At 51.0% G+C, this 17,741-nt stretch overlaps 1 protein-coding gene across 1 annotated transcript in view; it reads right to left on the reverse strand.

Moving 5' to 3' along the window:
• The window catches only part of RRP12 (ribosomal RNA processing 12 homolog), a 30,367-nt gene extending 12,945 nt beyond the window's left edge, over positions 1 to 17,422 (reverse strand). Inside the window, exons 1-17 of the mRNA XM_046026538.1 lie at positions 17,158 to 17,422; positions 16,395 to 16,624; positions 13,737 to 13,820; positions 11,712 to 11,788; positions 11,173 to 11,278; positions 10,852 to 10,968; positions 9,614 to 9,752; positions 9,382 to 9,509; positions 8,178 to 8,276; positions 7,473 to 7,564; positions 5,086 to 5,197; positions 4,762 to 4,859; positions 3,220 to 3,334; positions 1,826 to 1,968; positions 1,491 to 1,612; positions 534 to 598; positions 277 to 439 (exon numbers count right to left, since the gene is read on the reverse strand). Coding sequence (XP_045882494.1) covers positions 277 to 439; positions 534 to 598; positions 1,491 to 1,612; positions 1,826 to 1,968; positions 3,220 to 3,334; positions 4,762 to 4,859; positions 5,086 to 5,197; positions 7,473 to 7,564; positions 8,178 to 8,276; positions 9,382 to 9,509; positions 9,614 to 9,752; positions 10,852 to 10,968; positions 11,173 to 11,278; positions 11,712 to 11,788; positions 13,737 to 13,820; positions 16,395 to 16,624; positions 17,158 to 17,296 — 2,029 coding nt within the window. The 5' untranslated portion in view covers positions 17,297 to 17,422. The remainder of the gene's footprint in view (positions 1 to 276; positions 440 to 533; positions 599 to 1,490; positions 1,613 to 1,825; positions 1,969 to 3,219; positions 3,335 to 4,761; positions 4,860 to 5,085; positions 5,198 to 7,472; positions 7,565 to 8,177; positions 8,277 to 9,381; positions 9,510 to 9,613; positions 9,753 to 10,851; positions 10,969 to 11,172; positions 11,279 to 11,711; positions 11,789 to 13,736; positions 13,821 to 16,394; positions 16,625 to 17,157) is intronic.
• Between the last annotated feature and the right edge of the window lie 319 nt (positions 17,423 to 17,741).

Below are 17,741 nucleotides of genomic sequence, written 5' to 3' on the forward strand. Positions count from 1 at the left end.
ACACTCCTCTGTGACTCTGTCTTGTGGGTCCGCCAAGAGCCGGACACACGATAAAGCCCTTACACCGACTGGATAACACCCAGCAGCTGTCAGCACAGTGGGAGTAAAGAGAAAAGGGGTAGCTTTCAGTGTCCTAACTCCTTGGGTCCCCAGCAGAAGCCCCAGGTCCTTGCAAAGTCTTAGCTATGGCTCTGGCAGTGAGGCACAGCAGACCTGGAGACCCGGGCCACTGCTACTGCCCCACTCCCCACTCCCAGCCTTAGGGCCCATACATACCCGCCTCACAGCCCTTGGTGACGAGGGTGCGCAGGGCTTGGCACACAGTGACCCTCAGGTCTGGGCGCTCACTGATGGCCGTGCCCAGTGTCCGCGCCAGCCCTTTGAAGGAGGCGGCCACGTCTGTGGGCTTCGTGCAGAACCCAGGCAGGAGGGTCCAGATCTGGGGGGTTGGGGAGGGATGGTCAAGGAGAGTGATGTCCCGCCACTCAGGCCCCCATACCATCCAACTCATGTCCCCCCAGCTGATCCCTTACCTGCCACTGGAGCGTATCGTAGATCTTGGACTCCACTGGCCTGCCCGCCTGGGCCAGATCCATTGCTGTGTGTGACACAAGGAAAGAATGGGACCCTGGGCACCCTTCAGGCCAGGAGCCTCATTTCTACCAAAACCAAAAGTCCAGTCATGAGAACAGCAATGTGGGTGATTCCTCTCTCCCCACAAACTGAAACGTGATACTTGTTCATTCGAAAAAAATTTAAAAGATCTACATAAAACAGGCAGTGGGTGTCTCCTTCCATGGACAACCACGACCTCTACTGACTCCTTCACGTTTCTTTACACACACACTTTTAAAAATATAAAGAGGCCTGTACGATGCACATACTGTTCCGAAACCTGGTTTTACTTGACGGTAAGGTTTCTGAGTGGGAGGCCGTGTGCTGGGCACATCCATGACGACTACGCTTCCCGCTCACACGGCAGCTATCGCCCAGAGTCTACTGAGGAGGAGCAGACCCGGAGGAGCTGAACCAACTGCCCACAGTCACCAGCTGCGGGGTGGCTCCGCTGAGATCAGAATCTGACCTGTTCAACTCACCGTCTCCTAAACACGCCTGTTCCTGCGTGAGGTCTCCTTCTCTTCACAAAGACCACACCGTGGCCCACGGCGCGGCTTTATCATAACTAAGTTCACCAGAACCCCCCCCTGAGGAATGTGGAGGTTGTGTCAGATTTTTACGAGGAATGGCTCTGCATATATACAACCTGGTGTGTTCTTGTCTAATTACCTCAGTAGGACAGGAGGCCACTGTTGGCCTGCCACAGGGCAGGTTCCCGTGAGGGGGAGCTGCCTGGCTGTGCCTCCAAGGGAGGAGGAAGGCCCTCAAGCACAGGCTGGCCACCTGCCTAGCAGAGGGACACTGCCGAGTGTCCTAGGAGCCCTTCCTGACCCCTTTCAGCCAAGGCTCCAGGACTAAGGTGGGGCCCATACCTTTGTTCTTCAGGGTGGTAGCCAGGGGTAAGAAATAGGTGGTGAAGAAACCGAGTCGTGTTTCCCGGACGTGGTCCCGGATGACAGGCAGCAGCCAGCTCCGTGGGAAATCCAGAGTCTCCCTGGGAGGAGGCAGGGAAGACCCAGTGAGAGGGCAGCAGACCCAACAGCCACGGCCCACCAAGCCGAGAAGCAGCTCGAGCCCTGCTGTCGCCTCTCCCGCTGATCCCTACGTGACACACAGAGACCTCACCCCAAAAAAGTGAACACCCTACTGAAGGAGAACAACCGTCTGCCCCGGGGCTCGTAAGGAAGCCAGCCAGAGCCACACTTACTCAGAGCCGTCAATTTCCAAAGGCACAGCCTCTAAAACCACCTCGGGTCCCATGCTGGCCACCGCTGCCCCCACGGCCTGATCCAGAGCTGCCGTGTGAGGGAAGTGCGGGGAGAGACGCAGGTCACACAGGGACTGGAGGCACTAGAGCAAAAAGACATGAGAGGATACACCAAGGCCTGCTCACAGAGCAGGAGCCCACGGCTGAGTCAGAGCCAAATTCTCAAAGAAGAGGATGAGAGCTCAGGAACACGGGCCCACGTTAAGCTCTAGGTCAGAGATCACAAACCAATAACCACATTTAACCTGTTGAAGAGTCTCACCTCTCCCCAATGCCCCAAGAATTTAAAAGATTCTGTATTTATTAGTAACACGTAAAAATCAGAGTTCATGTACAAACATACATTTATTTCCAGTTTGTCTTGAAAAAATGGGAAACTCTGGCCAAGGGAAAACATACATCCACATGTGACAATTACCAAATTAGCAGACGCTGAGGAGTGGATGTCCCTCAACGCAAGGCTGTGACCTCTGGCCCACCACAGCCCCACAGAAGCCACCAGGGCCTCGCCTGTAGGCAGCCAAGTTCATCAATCTAACTTATTAGGGGCCAGGCTTCTTGAGGAAGCCCTTGCTGTCCCAGGGTGGCTCCTTTCTTCCAACCAGCAATGGTGAGAGTCAGTGAAGGCCCCAAGAGCTGATGAGGGGTCTGGGGCCTGCCTCCCTAGCTGGGGAGGATCCCAAGGGGATTCCTGATCCTTTTTTTTTTTTTTTTTTAAGGTTTTTTATTTTATATATTTGACAGACACAGAGAGAGAGACAGTGATAGAGGGAACACAAACAGGGGGAGTGGAAAAGGGAGAAGCAGGCTTCCTGCTGAGCAGGGAGCCTGATGCAGGGCTTGATCCCAGGACCCTGGAATCATGACCCAAGCTAAAGGCTGACGCTTAACAACCGAGCCACCCAGGAGCCCCAAGGGATCCCTGATTCTTAAATAGTTTACTCTGGGCTGCAGTAATCTGTCTGGGACCTAAGGCTGCTTAAAACACCATAATCCCTTGTTACAGAAAGTTCAGAGAATTAAAAACAAAAGATAGGAGTAGGGGTGAAGGAGAGTCACGATGGTTCCCTGTTCAAAGCCATCAACCTCAGCCAGGACTAGTGAGCAGTTACTGGCCGAGGGGCCAAGGGAGGTCCCACCCCTCTTTTTGTTTCTCATGTGTTGGCTCAGACACTCTCCTGGAGACACCGTGCTGGGCACCTGCTGTGGGTGCCAATAGGGGTACGACATGGGGTGAAGTGCACAAGCAGCGGACACACGACCACTCTAGGAGCCCACAGTCCGACAGCCCAATCGCCACCTCTTGCCTTGGCCCTGGCAGCGCCCCAGCTCACCTTCTTCATCACAGGATGGGCCTGCCTCCCACAGGCCTGGAAGAAGACACACAGCAGCTGCAACACGGAGCTCCACGCTGCATGGAATTTGTATGTCAGGCCTTCCTCCACTGCCCTGCAAGGGGAACAGTCAGGGTCAAGTTCCTGCTCACCTGGGCCCCACAGGAAGTCAATGGCTGGCCCATGAGCTTCAGACCACAGCTGGCCAGTAAGCGTGGAGCCCCGGGAAAGGCCAAGGGGGAGAACTAGCATTTACAATGCAGCCCCTGTGCTGAGTTTCATCTGTAATCCTACTGCTTAAAGAAAACTCTGAGGTACATAGTTTCTTCCATCTTCAGATTGGGAAACTGAGGCTCAGAGAGAGGAAATAACCTGCCAGGGTCACTCTGCTAGTGGCCACCCTGGGCCTCCAAAGCCCATGCTGTCACCGTCTCATGCTCTCCTGGTTCGACCCAGGATGGGCTGCCATGGTAGAGCAGGTGGTCTGGGCTGAGCAGGGAGAGTGGCACAAGGCTGGCTCTGCCTCCCAGCCTCCTGGAGATCCAAGGCGAGAATGGCCAATAGGCGGTCAGAGTCGGGAAACGGGAGAGCTGGAGGTGCAGGTGGCTCTCAGTTTTCCTGAAACTCCATCACAGATGCATCCAGAAGCAACAGGCCCGTTTCCTCACAAGGAGCAGGACCCAAAGCACCACAGCCTGGAGGTGAGCACACAGACCGAGGGCAGACACCAAGGATCCTCACTCCTTCCCCAGGGTCCCTCCAGTGTCTGCAGTGCTCAGAGGCCCCTTGCCAGCTGCAGAAAGGACAAGGATGGTCAGTGGCCATGCCTGGGAATGGCTCCTCTTGCAGGCGTGGAAGGCAGCACAGCACGTGAACAAGCGTGGGCTCTGCTACAGGCGGCCCCTCCTAGTTGGGTGACCTCGGCCTGTCCGTCTGTAAAGTGGGGGTCAGTACATACCTCCTAGAATCATGAAGACCACTAGTGGCTTTTATTCGCTGAGTGCTTAACTGCATGCCGGATACAGTTCTGAGAACTTTACATATATACACACATTAAATCCTCACATCTGTCAGTAACCTTCGGCTGATGAGGACCCTGAGGTAGTTAGACGTGGAGGACATGGGGGAACTTGCTCCAGATGACCAGCTCAGAATCCATACTCATGAGCACATGATGGCACCTGGAATGTGGCCAGTGCTCCATCGCAGCAGCTGCTCTGGCACTGTGCATGTGCCCCCAGTAAGTGACAAGTGAACACTTGTCATTACAAGAAACTTTCTAGGGGCGCCTGGGTGGCTCAGTGGTTTAAGCCACTGCCTTCGGCTCAGGTAATGATCTCAGGGTCCTGGGATCGAGTCCCGCATCGGGCTCTCTGCTCCGCAGGGAGCCTGCTTCCCTCTCACTCTCTCTGCCTGCCTCTCTGCCTACTTGTGATCTCTCTCTGTCAAATAAATAAATAAAATCTTTAAAAAAAAATAAAAAAAAAGAAACTTTCTAGAAGGTACACCTATTCCTTCCTAACACAGATGCTGTGTTCTCACCTGAACATCTTGAAGACATGCTGGGCAGGGCCAGAGGCTGAAGAGGTCACGGAGCCAATGCTGGCCATGTGGGGAGCAACACATTCCTTCAGGATCTCCTGCAAAAAGAGGCCCCAGCTGTCTGGGCCTAAAGCAGACTCCCAGCACCACTCAGTCCTCCTAACAAAAGTGATTGCTTTTGGACACTTCCAGGAAGCCAATCCCCACCCCAAGAACCTCCTCCCCAGATCCAGCTGGAGGTCTAGGCGAGTTCCAGGAGAGACAGGGCAGCCAGTAGAACCCTCTGTACTCTCTGCTTCCCCTCCAAAGCTGGGGCTGGGGTACCTGAAGGCTCTGAGTGGCAGCTGTCACCACCTGCGAGTGTGGGGAGAGGAGGCAAGTGGTCGCGGTTCCAAAAAAGCGAGGGAGGTGGCCCAGCCCCAGGTCCCGCTGCAGTCTGTGAAGACAAAAGGCTTCTGTGAGGCCTGGGCCTGGGCCTCAGGGACCCACATGGCTCAGGTCCAATGACAGTCACTGATTTGGAGGGTTCTACAGGGCCCTTCTAGTGGGCAATTTTAAAAAGTACCGTCATTCAAGTTAATAGCCACGATGTGGTAAAAAAAATTCAAGCAGGTCTTCAAATATAAAATAAAGAGTATACTTTCTTTATCACGCTTTTCTCCCAGACTGACCTTCAGATGAACTTTTCAGAGGAAAATCCAGGCTGTTTCTCAAATACTCTCCCAGAAGGTGTAACTCATGTACAAACATAGGAAGTAATGTATGCTAACATCTACTTAACACTTTTCATTCCCCAAGCACTGTTATAACATACACTCGTTCACTTAAACCTTGCGACAACTGAGATTAAGTCCTATGACTTAATAATTTATTATAAGTGGGGAACCTGAGGCACAGAAAAGTCAAGTTACTTGCCCAAGATCACGTCGCGAGTAGGAGGCAGGAGTCAGGATCACACCCTGACAGTTTCGCTCCAGAGTATGCTGTGAGTCTTCTCAATACATTTTGGGGATCTTTCCGGGTGAGCATGTACCTCGCTACTTCAGGAACTTTTTTTTTTAAGATTTTATTTATTTATTTTATAGAGATCACAAGTAGGCAGAGAGGCAGGCAGAGAGAGAGGAGGAAGCAGGCTCCCTGTAGAGCAGAGAGCCCGATGTGGGGCTCAGTCCAGGACCCTGGGATCATGACCTGAGCTGAAGGCAGAGGCTTTAACCCACTGAGCCACCCAGGTGCCCTACTTCAGTAACTTCTAATGGCTACAGAGTGTCTCACAGTATATTGACCAGTCCTCTCCCTGGACACATTTGTGTATGGTTTTGTTTGGTTTCTAGGTTTTTCTATTAGCTACAGCATTACAACAAACAGCCTAGGACGTATGTCGTGGCACAACTGTGGGAGGCTTGCAATCTCAGGACTAATCCTGAGTGGAGGGGACACCTGGGTGGCTCTGTCAGTTAAATGTCTGACCTCAGCTCAGGTCATGGTCTCAGGGTCCCAGGATGGAATCTTGAGTCCAGCTCTGCACACTCAGTGGGGAGTCTGCTTCTCCCTCTCCCTCTGGTCCTCCCCACTTCGCTCTCTCACAAAGAAAAAAAAAAATCTTAAAAAAAAAAAAAAGTCCTGAGAAGTGGAGAATAAGGCTATTTTGCCATTTTCTGGCATCTCCGTGTAAAAGCTGGATGGTGTGGATACAGGATGTGGGCCCAGCAGATGCGGGTTGGAGACCTGTCTTCGCTTCCTTTGCAGCGGCATGACCAGCTACCTCGAACTGCTTCCGTTTCTGGCTCAAAAAAAAGGCTAGCAGGGGCGCTGGGTGGCTCAGTGGGTTAGAGCTTCTGCCTTCAGCTCAGGTCATGATCCCAGAGTCCTGGGATCAAGCCCCGCATTGGGCTTTCTGCTCAGCAGGGAGCCTGCTTACCCTTCTCTCTCTGCCTGCCTCTCTGCCTACTTGTGATCTCTCTCTGTCAAATAAATAAATAAAATCTTTAAAAAAAAAAAAAAAAAGGTTAGCATGTTCCTCCCGGGTGGCTGTGATGAGTGAGGTAGACAATGAGGGAAAGCACTCAGCGCAGGGCCTGAGAGAGCAGGCCGATGGGAGCCCTTCGGCACAGGGGAGGGAAGACACAGCATGGTGGGGTCCCAGGATCTCCTCAGAGATCCTCACTCCAGACAAAACCCAAGTTGCCAACTGATACACTTATTTTCTTCTCAGCCTTATTCTGGAAAAGCAAAATTATTAGGTGGCTACTGTGAAGTGGCCAAGCTCACATGTGCGTGTTCTGACAGACACAGAGCAGACACTGGGTGTGCAGGACTGTGAACCCCAGAGGAGGGGACTGTTAACCCAGGTGCGGGGAGGAGTGAACCACAGAAAATGCATGAGGTCGTCTGAGAAGGAAACCAACCGCAGAGAATTCAGTCAGGGGATGACAAGACTGAGGATGGAACTGGGGCCCCACCTCTGGGGCGGTGTGCTTAGCCCACCCTGCTGCTCCTTAGAGCTCACTGGTAACTGCTCTGGCAGGACAGCACCAGCCCCACAGACCACACTATCCTGCCCTGCGCCTCAGAACCAGAGCTGGTCTACGGCACACCTGACAAGTAAACACTGCCCTCCCTCTCCAGCTTCCGGCTTCCGTCCCTCCTATCTGCACTGCAGAGCAGGTAGCCTGGCTGGAGGCCTTGGGACACCCCTCCACTACACCTACCTGACCAGGTTGATGTGGGCTTTCTCCATGACCTTAAGCCAGGCCAGCAGGGGTTGTAAGTCATTCTCGCTGGGAACATAATCATATAAGGCCTAGAGGTGGGACAGGGAATAAGCAGGGGACTGAGTGAGTGTGTCTGCTGTTGCCTAATGACAATGACCCCTTCCCAGTATGTCCTAGTGACAGGCCTGCACACGTGGCCCCAGAGCTCCCAGGCCCCTTGGTCTTTCCCTATTCCATGAAACCCTCCCAATTCTGCTCTTATGGGGTCAGTGTCTCTAGAATCAGCTGAGTAAAACCTGGGTCACACAACCCTTTGGATCTCACAAAAGCCACAGAGCCTCTCTCAGGAGAAATGTACATGGGCACACATATGCACACTTTGCAAACAAGAAGATGTTTATGCTCCCTTCCCCAAATCCATCCAGGGATCCCTAAATTTGAGAGCCTCTGCTCAAGGTATGGGTTACAGCATGAGACCATGCTGAAATAGTTTATTAAGTTAACTAAGAGTTGGAGTCCCCATGTCCTGTGGACACTGATGTGGCTTCGGTGGCCTGTCTCCTAGCTGCCTGCTTCCTCTCTGCTTGATTACTGGCCTCCTCTGCTGGGCTAGTCCAGTCAGCCCACTCAAGCTCACTCTGTAGACAAGTAACAGGCTCTCCTTACCCCTCTACCACCACACCCCTCCGTATCAGGCCTCACCGTGATGATCTGGGCATTGAGCTCCGCTGACAGGGTGCCCAGGCTGGGCTTGGCAAGGAAGAGGCTGTGGAAGGCCTGCATGGCACAGGCTGTCACCAGCTGGAGAGGACACGTACACTTAGTGGGGGACCGCAAAGCCCATGGCTGCCCTGGGCTCCTCAACCTCCGACTCTAGCCAGTGGGCTGGGAGAGACCCAGGCCCTGACCTCAAGCATGCCCCCCACACCTAGATACTCAGACTGTCACTTTACAAAGGCTCGGAAGCTACTGAGAAATTTTTAAGAGACTTAAACAAAGATAACAGAGGAACATGACCAAATCGTTTCTAACAGAATGGGTTATAGAAGCAGGCTATAAGTGGTGGGCAGGCTATGATTATGGCTATATTTTCACAGGTTTTTATATGTTTGTTTATCCAAAAAAAAATATCTGAAAGGATATACAGCATGTTGCTCTGAATGAGTTCCTCCTTCTAAACAATGATTGTGTTATTTACATAATAGATACTTTAAGAAGAATGTATCCTCCTACAAGAGGATATACAAAGATTAACAAAACTGTGCTAGCATGAAAGAAATGAAGATCGGGGCGCCTGAGTGGCTCAGTGGGTTAAAGCCTCTGCCTTTCGCTCAGGTCATGATCCCAGGGTCCTGGGATCGAGCCCCGCATCGGGCTCTCTGCTTGGCAGGGAGCCTGCTTCCTCGTCTCTCTCTCTCTCTCTCTCTCTCTCTGCCTGCCTCTCTGCCTACTTGTGATCTCTGTCAAATAAATAAATAAAATCTTTAAAAAAAAAAAAAAAAAAAGAAATGAAGATCGTTTTATGTATTAAAGCTTCTGTACCAATTTGTTAGTAAATAAGCAAAAAGAAAAGAAAAGAAAACAGATCTAAATTGTGGCTGAAACAGAGCTCAAGCAGGAGAGGGCTGCTGCCTTACCAGCCCCGCCTCGGTTCCCCCCCTTTCCCTGACCTGACCCCTGAGACCAGCTCCCAAAGGGACCGGGACCCTGAAGACAGCCTAGTCTATCCGACACCAAGAATGGCTGGTGTCTTTGGTCATGGACAAGAGCAGGGTTGGGGTGGGGAGGCCCCAGCTCCTGTTTCTGGCTTGACCAGCAAGTTCTTAGGCATCAGCATTGTGGGCCTGGGGTCTGAAGTTTAGCCCCCTGCCCCAGCACACTCCTCTGGCTCCCCGGCTGAGCTCACCACATGGCTCAAGGTCATGACCCTGAGGAGCATCTCACTGCAGCTCTTGACCAGGCCTTCCGGGAAGCAGGGCAGCACGTCCTTCAGCAGCGTCAGCATGTGCAATGTGGTAGTGGCCTCCTTAGAGCCTGGCAGGTGAGGGAGCTGAGCCGCCAGCCCACCCTCTCAGGGTGGCCTCAGCCCACTCCTCCCAGGCTGGCCTCGGCCCCCACCCACCCTGCCGGTGACCCACCTCCAGACTTCTCAATCTCCTGGATGCAGAATTTGGCGGTGGAAACGGCAGCAGGATGATGGGCAGGGGCTTTTTCACCAAACATGAACTCACTGCCCTTGAGGACTGAGCACACGCCGTGCTGGGCAGCCTTCCGGATCTACGAGGCAAGGAGCGGGGGACCGGGCCCAGGTTAGCATACACCCAGCAGCGCGGATGGCATGCCTCCTTCATGACCGATGCTATACCCAGTCCCGCCGTGTGCAGACTTCTGCACGGGGCAGTGAGACCAAGGTCAGCTCTGATCCCCACTCTCCCACTAGCTCCCCAAACGGCCTTGAACGAGCTAACCACCTCATCTCTGAGCTGCAGCGTCCTCATCTTTACTCCAGGAGTTCCATCAGTCACCCCACAATTCCAATGTGACCAAGCCGGCACCGTTCTCGGGACTGACGGTCTGGCAGTGACCAGAGCCAAAAACTCGCTCTCTTTGGCAGGCAGAACATACACACGCGTACACCAAGAGGTAAAAGTACTTTGCAGACAATACAGCAAGGGTTGTTATTTTTTACACAGTGGTCAGGAAAGTGTCACTCCAGTGACGTGACACTGCAGCAGAGACCTGAAGAAAGCGCAGAGCGGCCTCGAGAATACACAGGGAAGGAGGCGTGACCTGACCTGGGGAAGCATGCGGAGCCCCCGAATGACTGCGGACCGCTGCTGCTGTGCTAGAACCAGCGCCCTGCCCTCAATTTCAGAAGGAAATGCAGTGGCTGGCCACCACTGCCGAGCACCTGCTCTAAGCCAGGAACTGTGAGAGACACTGAAGTCGCCCCATACCCTTGCAGCGAGCTCGGTATTACCGGCCCTACCTTCCCGCTAGGAAGCCGAGGCTCAGAGAGCTTAAGTAACTTGCCCAAGGTCACACACGAGCGGTGAACCCAGAAGCCAAGTGAAGAGTGTGAGACTCCAAAGCCTCACGCTGCCCCTTCCTGCCACTGTAGCTAAACTTGTCACTGACCAGTGAGGCAGCAGGGACTCAGAATGGCCTGACAGTGAATACCCCTTCTGTAGGATGAGGAGCTGCCTCTCACCTTCTAGGACTAAACAAAGATGGTGTCAGGTGCAAAAAGTAGAACCTCGGGGCAAGAGCCCAGCCCTCGGGGCAATCTCCCCTACTCCCCCTACTCAGATAGACCAGACCGCTTACTAGAATGGCTGCCCCCCGTCCCCATATTCTGGGGGCCCAGCAGCCTCACCTTGGGCTTCGGGTGCACCGTGAAGCTCAGCAGCCCCTGGTACACTTGCAGGGTCACAGGGTAGCTCCAGGCCTCCAGGTCCTGCTTCCGCAGAAGGGTGGCCAGGCAGGAGAGGACCTTCAAGAGATTTGGAATCTCTCAGCTTCACCTGCTTCAGCCAGCTGGGAGAAGAGCCCAGGTTCTCACCAACTCCAGAAAATCACACAGGGATCCGCCGGAAGCCCACATGGTGCCTGTACCCCTCCGGGGGAGTATCCGAGCTCCAGCCTGATCTGCGGGGCTCTGGAAGATGGCAGAGGGGAACCAGACCCAGACACTAACCCATCGGAGGGCAGAGGTGGAGCCACTGTTGGTCTGGGCTGCCATGATGTCCATGAAGGCCTTGGAGGTGTCGGAAAACTTCTTAACGAGTACAGGACTGGGCACACTGTGGGGGAAGAAGAGGGACAGTGGAACCCCGAGGGGTGTCCTTACAGCAGCAGGAACAAGCTTAGCCCTGGTCTGAAGGCGGGAGCTAGACAGAGGGAGGCAGCGCTAGCCCAGTCACTCAGCAAGCGGGTGGGAGTCAGGGCAGGAGCCCACCCTTCCAGACACCACCTCTGTGTGCTTTCTGTGGCACTTCAACTCCACGCCTCTTCCCTTCTCCACTACCCATTCCATTCCCATGAGATGGGCCCCCACTGCTCTCCTCAGTCCTCTCCCTACCTCCCCCACCTGCAAGACCCGGGGCTCACACCCTATACAACACCCCAAGCTGCCCTGGGAGCCTCACGCTGATAAGGCCATGATGATATCAGGCCAGTTGATACAGTTCCCTTTGCCCCAAGAGACTCTGGGCTCAGACCGGGGGCAGGACTCACCGCTTCAGGACAAGGTTCAGCAGGTAAGCGACAGCAGCCAGAGACTCGGGGGACTCCACTGCCTCCACTGTTGTCATCTGAGAGCCAGACCACAGGGGGTGAGTGGGAAGTTGTGTAAACTAGGCAGGTGGGGTGCTAGGGCCACCCTGTGCCCAGCAGGATGGTGACGAACAAGAACATTGGTGTCAGAGGTTCAAATCCTGGCTCTGCCACTGTGTGACTTTGGGCTAGCAATGAACCTTTCTGTGATTCAGCTTCCTCACTTGTAAAACAAAAATAAGTTGTTTTAACGTTTTACCAAATTTGTATGTGTCAATCCCAACACTGCCCAGCCCATAATAATAAAAATATGTATAATAATAAAAATAATAAATACTATATATTTATTAATAAATAAAAACTATGTATTACTGGCTAATTTATTCATTATACAGAAGGCTTCTTCCATAAAGGGCCAGACATAAATATTTTAGGGTTTGCAGGCCATAGATGGTCTTGGTTGCATATTCTTTTGAGTGTGTTTTTTTTTTTTTAATTCTTGGTTTTTGTGTTTTTTTTTAAGATTTTTATTTATTTATTTGACAGACAGAGATCACAAGTAGGCAGAGAGGCAGGCAGAGAGAGAGAGGAAGGGAAGCAGGCTCCCTGCTGAGCAGAGAATCCGATGGGGGGCTCGATCCCAGGACCCTGGGATCATGACCCGAGCCGAAGGCAGAGGCTTTAACCTACTGAGCCACCCAGGCGCCCCTCTTTTGAGTGTGTTTTGAACAATCCTTTAAAAATATAAAAACCATTCTTAGCTCTCAGGCTGTACAAAAACAGGCCTTGGATCAGATTATTCCCATGGGCCATAGTCTGCCAAACCCTGTTCCAGAGCAGCGGTTCTCAAACTTTTACACCGTAGAATTTCTTACAGTATCCCCGAGAGAGGTTTTCTTTACATAGGTGATATCTACTGATACTTACCACATTAAAAATTAAAACTGAGAAATTTTAAAAATACAAGCATACACGGGGCACCTGGGTGGCCAGTGGGTTAAGCCTCTTCCTTCACCCAGGTCATGATCTCAGGGTCCTGGGATCAAGCCCAGCATCGGGCTCTCTGCTCAGCGGGGAGCCTGCTTCCCCCTCTCTCTGCCTGCTGCTCTGCCTACCTTCTGTCAAATAAATAAAATCTTTTTTTTTTTTTTTAAAGGTTTTATTTATTTATTTGACAGAGAGAGATCACAAGTAGGCAGAGAGGCAGGCAGAGAGAGTGAGAGGGAAGCAGGCTCCCTTCAGAGCAGAGAGCCAGACGTGGGACTCGATCCCAGGACCCTGAGATCATGACCTGAGCCGAAGGCAGCGGCTTAAACCACTGAGCCACCCAGGCGCCCAAATAAATAAAATCTTGAAAAAAATTAAAATAAAATACAAGCATACACAAGTACAATTAGCTGTTGAAAGAAATAACGTCAGCAGATATGAGGTAACTTCTGGAAAACTCCACAGTACACTCATGAGCGAATGAGAGTGAAAGGGCAAATGTTGTTCTAGTATTATTATAAAAATAATTTTGATAGCCCAATGAAACCCAGAAAAGGGTCTCAGGACCAGCCTCCCACCTGCCCCACCCCTGGCCACACTTTGCCAACCATTTTTCTAGAGGATTCCCTAGGCCTAACTCAGCTTCATGGATCAGGGAAGAAAACACAACAGCAACAACCAGAGTGGTGGGGTTTTGTTCTGTAAGGATAGTGTAGCAAAATACCACCAGCCTTACGAAGCTACCACCTGAGAATGACTAAAGCGCTCTTTTTTTTCTTTTTTAGTAATCTCTACATCCAACATGGGGCTTGAACTCACAGCCCCAAGATATCAAGAGTCATATGCTCTTCTGACTGGGCCAGCCAGGTGCCCCTGAAGCACTTTACCCTACCCAGGAATGTCCTGCTCTATCTCCTCATGCCAGGGGCACCCATCTTTTCTCTCCAACGGGAATAACCTGCTGTTGTGGACACCCACTCCCAAGTCACACCTACTCACCAGTGCAGCGAAGTACTCAGTCTCTGTCTCCTTCCCTCCCTGGGAGCGAATCACCTCAGTGACAGCAGCCAGAACAGCACAGATCTGCACGTAAAGGAAAAGGCACCTAGGACATTTATTTTATATCGAATCCCGTCCCTGGGCTGCTTCTTTTCCTTACTCCTTCACAAATTATTCTCCTGACAAGGCCTAGAGATAGACAAGATGAACTGCACTCAGAGCCAGGCGTACACACCATAAGAGCCAGCGAGTGGGCAGATATGTTTGCCGAGACTCCACCGCTAAGACCCGTCTCTTACAGGAATACCCGCACGAAACTGCAAACATTTAGGTACAAGTGTGTTCGCTGCAGCAACAAACTGAAACAACACAGCAGCCATCAACAGAGGATTAATAAAGTATTACTATTATTATTTTTCAAGATTTTACTTATTTATTTGACAGAGAGATAGAGAGCACAAGCAGGCAGAGCAGCAGGCAGAGGGAGAAAAGGAGGCTTTCCACTGAGCAGGGAGCTGGATGTATGGCTCGATTCCAGGACCCTGGGATCATGACCTGGGTCAAAGGCAGACGCTTAACTAACACTTTAACTGAGCCACCCAGGCACCCCAATAAAGTATTATTACTACATAATAAGTAATGATGATTCAAATACTACAGGACTATTGAAAATAATGAGAAACAATACTATATTAATTTAGAACTACTGTTCAGTGGGGCAAAATTGCAGAACACTGCATATAAAATATAATGTATAAATGTAAATAAAAAATACACAAGAAAATCTAAAATAATAATGTTCACAAGAGGCTACTGAGCACATGGAACATGGCTAGTGTGACTGAAGAACTGAATCTTTAATTCGTAAATTTTAAATTTAAAAATGAACACTTGAGGGGCACCTCAAGTGGGTAGTTCAGTTGGTTAAACATCTGCCTTCTGCTCAGGTCATGATCCCGGGGTCCTGGGATCAAGCCCTGCCTGAAGAGCCTGCTTCTCCTTCTCCCTCTGCCCCTCCTGCCCTTCTTGTGCACACGAGCACACACACTCTCAAATAAATACTATTCAAAAAATGAATACTTGATCTAGTTATGGGAAAATAAATATGCATATTTTTAAGATTTATTTATTTGAGAGAGAGCACTTGCATGTGTGCAAGTGTGGGAAGGGACAGAGGGAAAAGGGAGAGAGATAGAACCCCAAGCAGACTCCCAAGCAGAGTCCAACTTGGGGCTCGATCCCACCACCCTGAGATCATGACCTGAGCTGAAATCAAGAGTTGGAAGCTTAACTGACTAAGCCACCCAGGCACCCCAAAAACACAGATTTAAAACAGCTTAGATATACGACTGTAAGTTTTAAGAAAACAGATTTAGGGGCGCCGGGTGGCTAAGTGGGTTAAGCCACTGCCTTCGGCTCAGGTCATGATCTCAGGGTCCTGGGATCAAGTCCCGCATCGGGCTCTCTGCTTGGCAGGGAGCCTGCTTCTCTCTCTCTCTCTCTCTCTCTCTGCCTGCCTCTCTGCCTACTTGTGATCTCTCTATGTCAAATAAATAAATAAAATCTTAAAAAAAAAAAAAGAAAACAGATTTAGAACAACTTGGAAATATGAACCTTTTGCCATAGTAAATTTTATAACCAAATCAAGTCCTTTCAAAGAAGAGTTAGCATCCAAATAGAGATGTAAAGCTAACATACACTCTAGATTCTGAAGACTTAATATGATAAAAACAACACAAATCATCTCATTTTATATCAATTATAGGTTGAAATGACAATAATTAACTACAATAAACTTATTATTAAGATTAATTTCAGGGGGCGCCTGAGTGGCTCAGTGGGTTGGGCCTCTGCCTTCGGCTTGGGTCAGGGTGTCGGGGTCCTGGGATCAAGCCCCACATCGGGCTCTCTGGTCGGCAGGGAGCCTGCTTCACCCTCTCTCTCTGCCTGCCTTGCTGTCTACTTGTGATCTCTCTCTCTGTCAAATAAATAAATAAAATCTTTTAAAAAAATAAGATTAATTTCATTTACCTTTTACTTTTTTAAAATATGGCTACTAAAACTTTACAATTACCTGTGTGGCCCGCACCACGTGTTAGACAGTGCTGGGTTAGGTAGACACATGATAATCCATCAACAGTAACTGCCACGAAGAAGTTAAGTTGGGAGAACAACTTTGACATTTTATTCTACCCCCATCACTTTGGTACCATTCATAATTCTGACATTTTTCATTTAAATAAGAATATAAATATGTATAATTTAAAAGCATTAACTTAAAAAATACAAATAAAATCTGGTTCTTGTTAGATAAAACATTTTCTATCTATTGTTACTCAGCATTAATTTACTCAACAAACGTGTCTTGAAAATATTCTATGTAAAAAGTCCTGCGTTATGAGAGGTAAGTATTTGGAAAATTTCTAACCCGAGGGACTTTACACTTGGATAGGGGAGATGCTGTTAGGAAAAAGCAGAAAGTGAAACCCGCCCTAGGAGAGCTAGTAAGTAGGGAACACAAAAGGTAGGAGAGATGACACATCATCCAAAAATACCAGCTGTCTCCCGCAGCAGTGAGCCAGCACTGGGAGAAAATAAAAAGAAGCCCGAGTCTGGCTCCTCCTCACCACCCCAAGTCTTCCTGACCCTCCCCCCTACCTCCTTGTGCGCAGCTGAGTTGGACTCCCAGAAGCGCTGCACTTTGCTGAAGGTGACATTTGTGCAGTCCGAGAGGCCGCTCAGGAAGGTGCCGGAGGACTTCTCCGTGAAAGCGGGCCCCCCCTCCTCTTCCATGGCCATCTCAGGGGCTTCGCTTTTGCCCACACGCAGGGACCCGGACTGCAGCTCATTATGCAACTTCACCGCATCAACAGTCAGGTCGCTTTTTCCTGAAAACCGAAGGCACAGGTGAGGCCCTCACTTCTACCCGAACCTCTTTTTGTCGCATACGACAAAAACTAGCAGAGTCCAGGCCCCCAGCTCGAGAGGCTGAATTCTGAACATGGCCTGCCTCATCGGCCCACCATACCCCTAGAACTTAGCAAACCCGCCGGGTTAAAGTTTCTGCTTCTGTGTCCCGACGGATTAAGTGCCGGTGGGAGACGGCGCGGGGGCTGCACGCAGGGGCGTGGGAAATAAATGCAGGTGAAAACACTTTGGTAAGACTCCCCCAAAGTTAATTATAGCCAAGTCCCAATTCTGACACCCGTGGTACCCAGGGCTAGTCATTTCCCTACTGCGGACTCCATTTCCCCATCTGTCAAATGCGGAGGGTGGGTCTTTACAGCAGGCTCCACGTGCGACGTTCTAGGAGAAGAAACGTTCAGCGCCTGGGCCCAGGGCCTCCAGAGAGGCCTAGACCATCAGACCCAGACCCGCCAGAACCCCGCCGCCAGCTCGTCGGAGTCTCGACCCCCGCTACCTGAGGGCCGGCTGAAGAAGCGGCTGCGGGCAGCCTGGCGGTGGCGGCAGATGGCAGGGTTGCTGTCGCTACTATGGCCTTTCTTCCAGCGTTTCAGCTTGGCCGAGACACCGGAGGGCAACTTCCCCGATCGACCCATGTCGACTATGCCGGGGACAGAACTTAAAGCTCCGGCTACCAGGAACCGGGAAACACGCGCAGAACCCACGTGGATAAGTAGACTGCTTCACTTCCGCCTTCTCTGACGTAACTTCCGGATTCGCGTCTGTTTCTATGGCAAAATAGTCAACATCCGGTTTTACATTTCCTCCTTACTCAGAGTCCCGGAGCAGCGCAGATGAGGTTGGTTGCTGAGGAGTCCCTCGGGCTTATCTTCCAGGGCATCGGTTCTTGGCTACAGGAGTGGGCCTTATAAAACTAGAATTACTTTGCAGGTTAAAAAAACAACCAAGCGTGGGAATCCCGGGTGGCTCAGTCGGTTAATTTTATTCATTTATTTGACAGAAATCACAAGTAGGCAGAGAGGCAGGCAGAGAGAGAGGAGGAAGCAGGCTTTCCGAGGAGCAGAGAGCCTGATGTGGGGC

Source organism: Meles meles, chromosome 13 (assembly GCF_922984935.1).
Source record: "Meles meles chromosome 13, mMelMel3.1 paternal haplotype, whole genome shotgun sequence".
In the NCBI taxonomy this organism is placed as follows: domain Eukaryota; kingdom Metazoa; phylum Chordata; class Mammalia; order Carnivora; family Mustelidae; genus Meles; species Meles meles.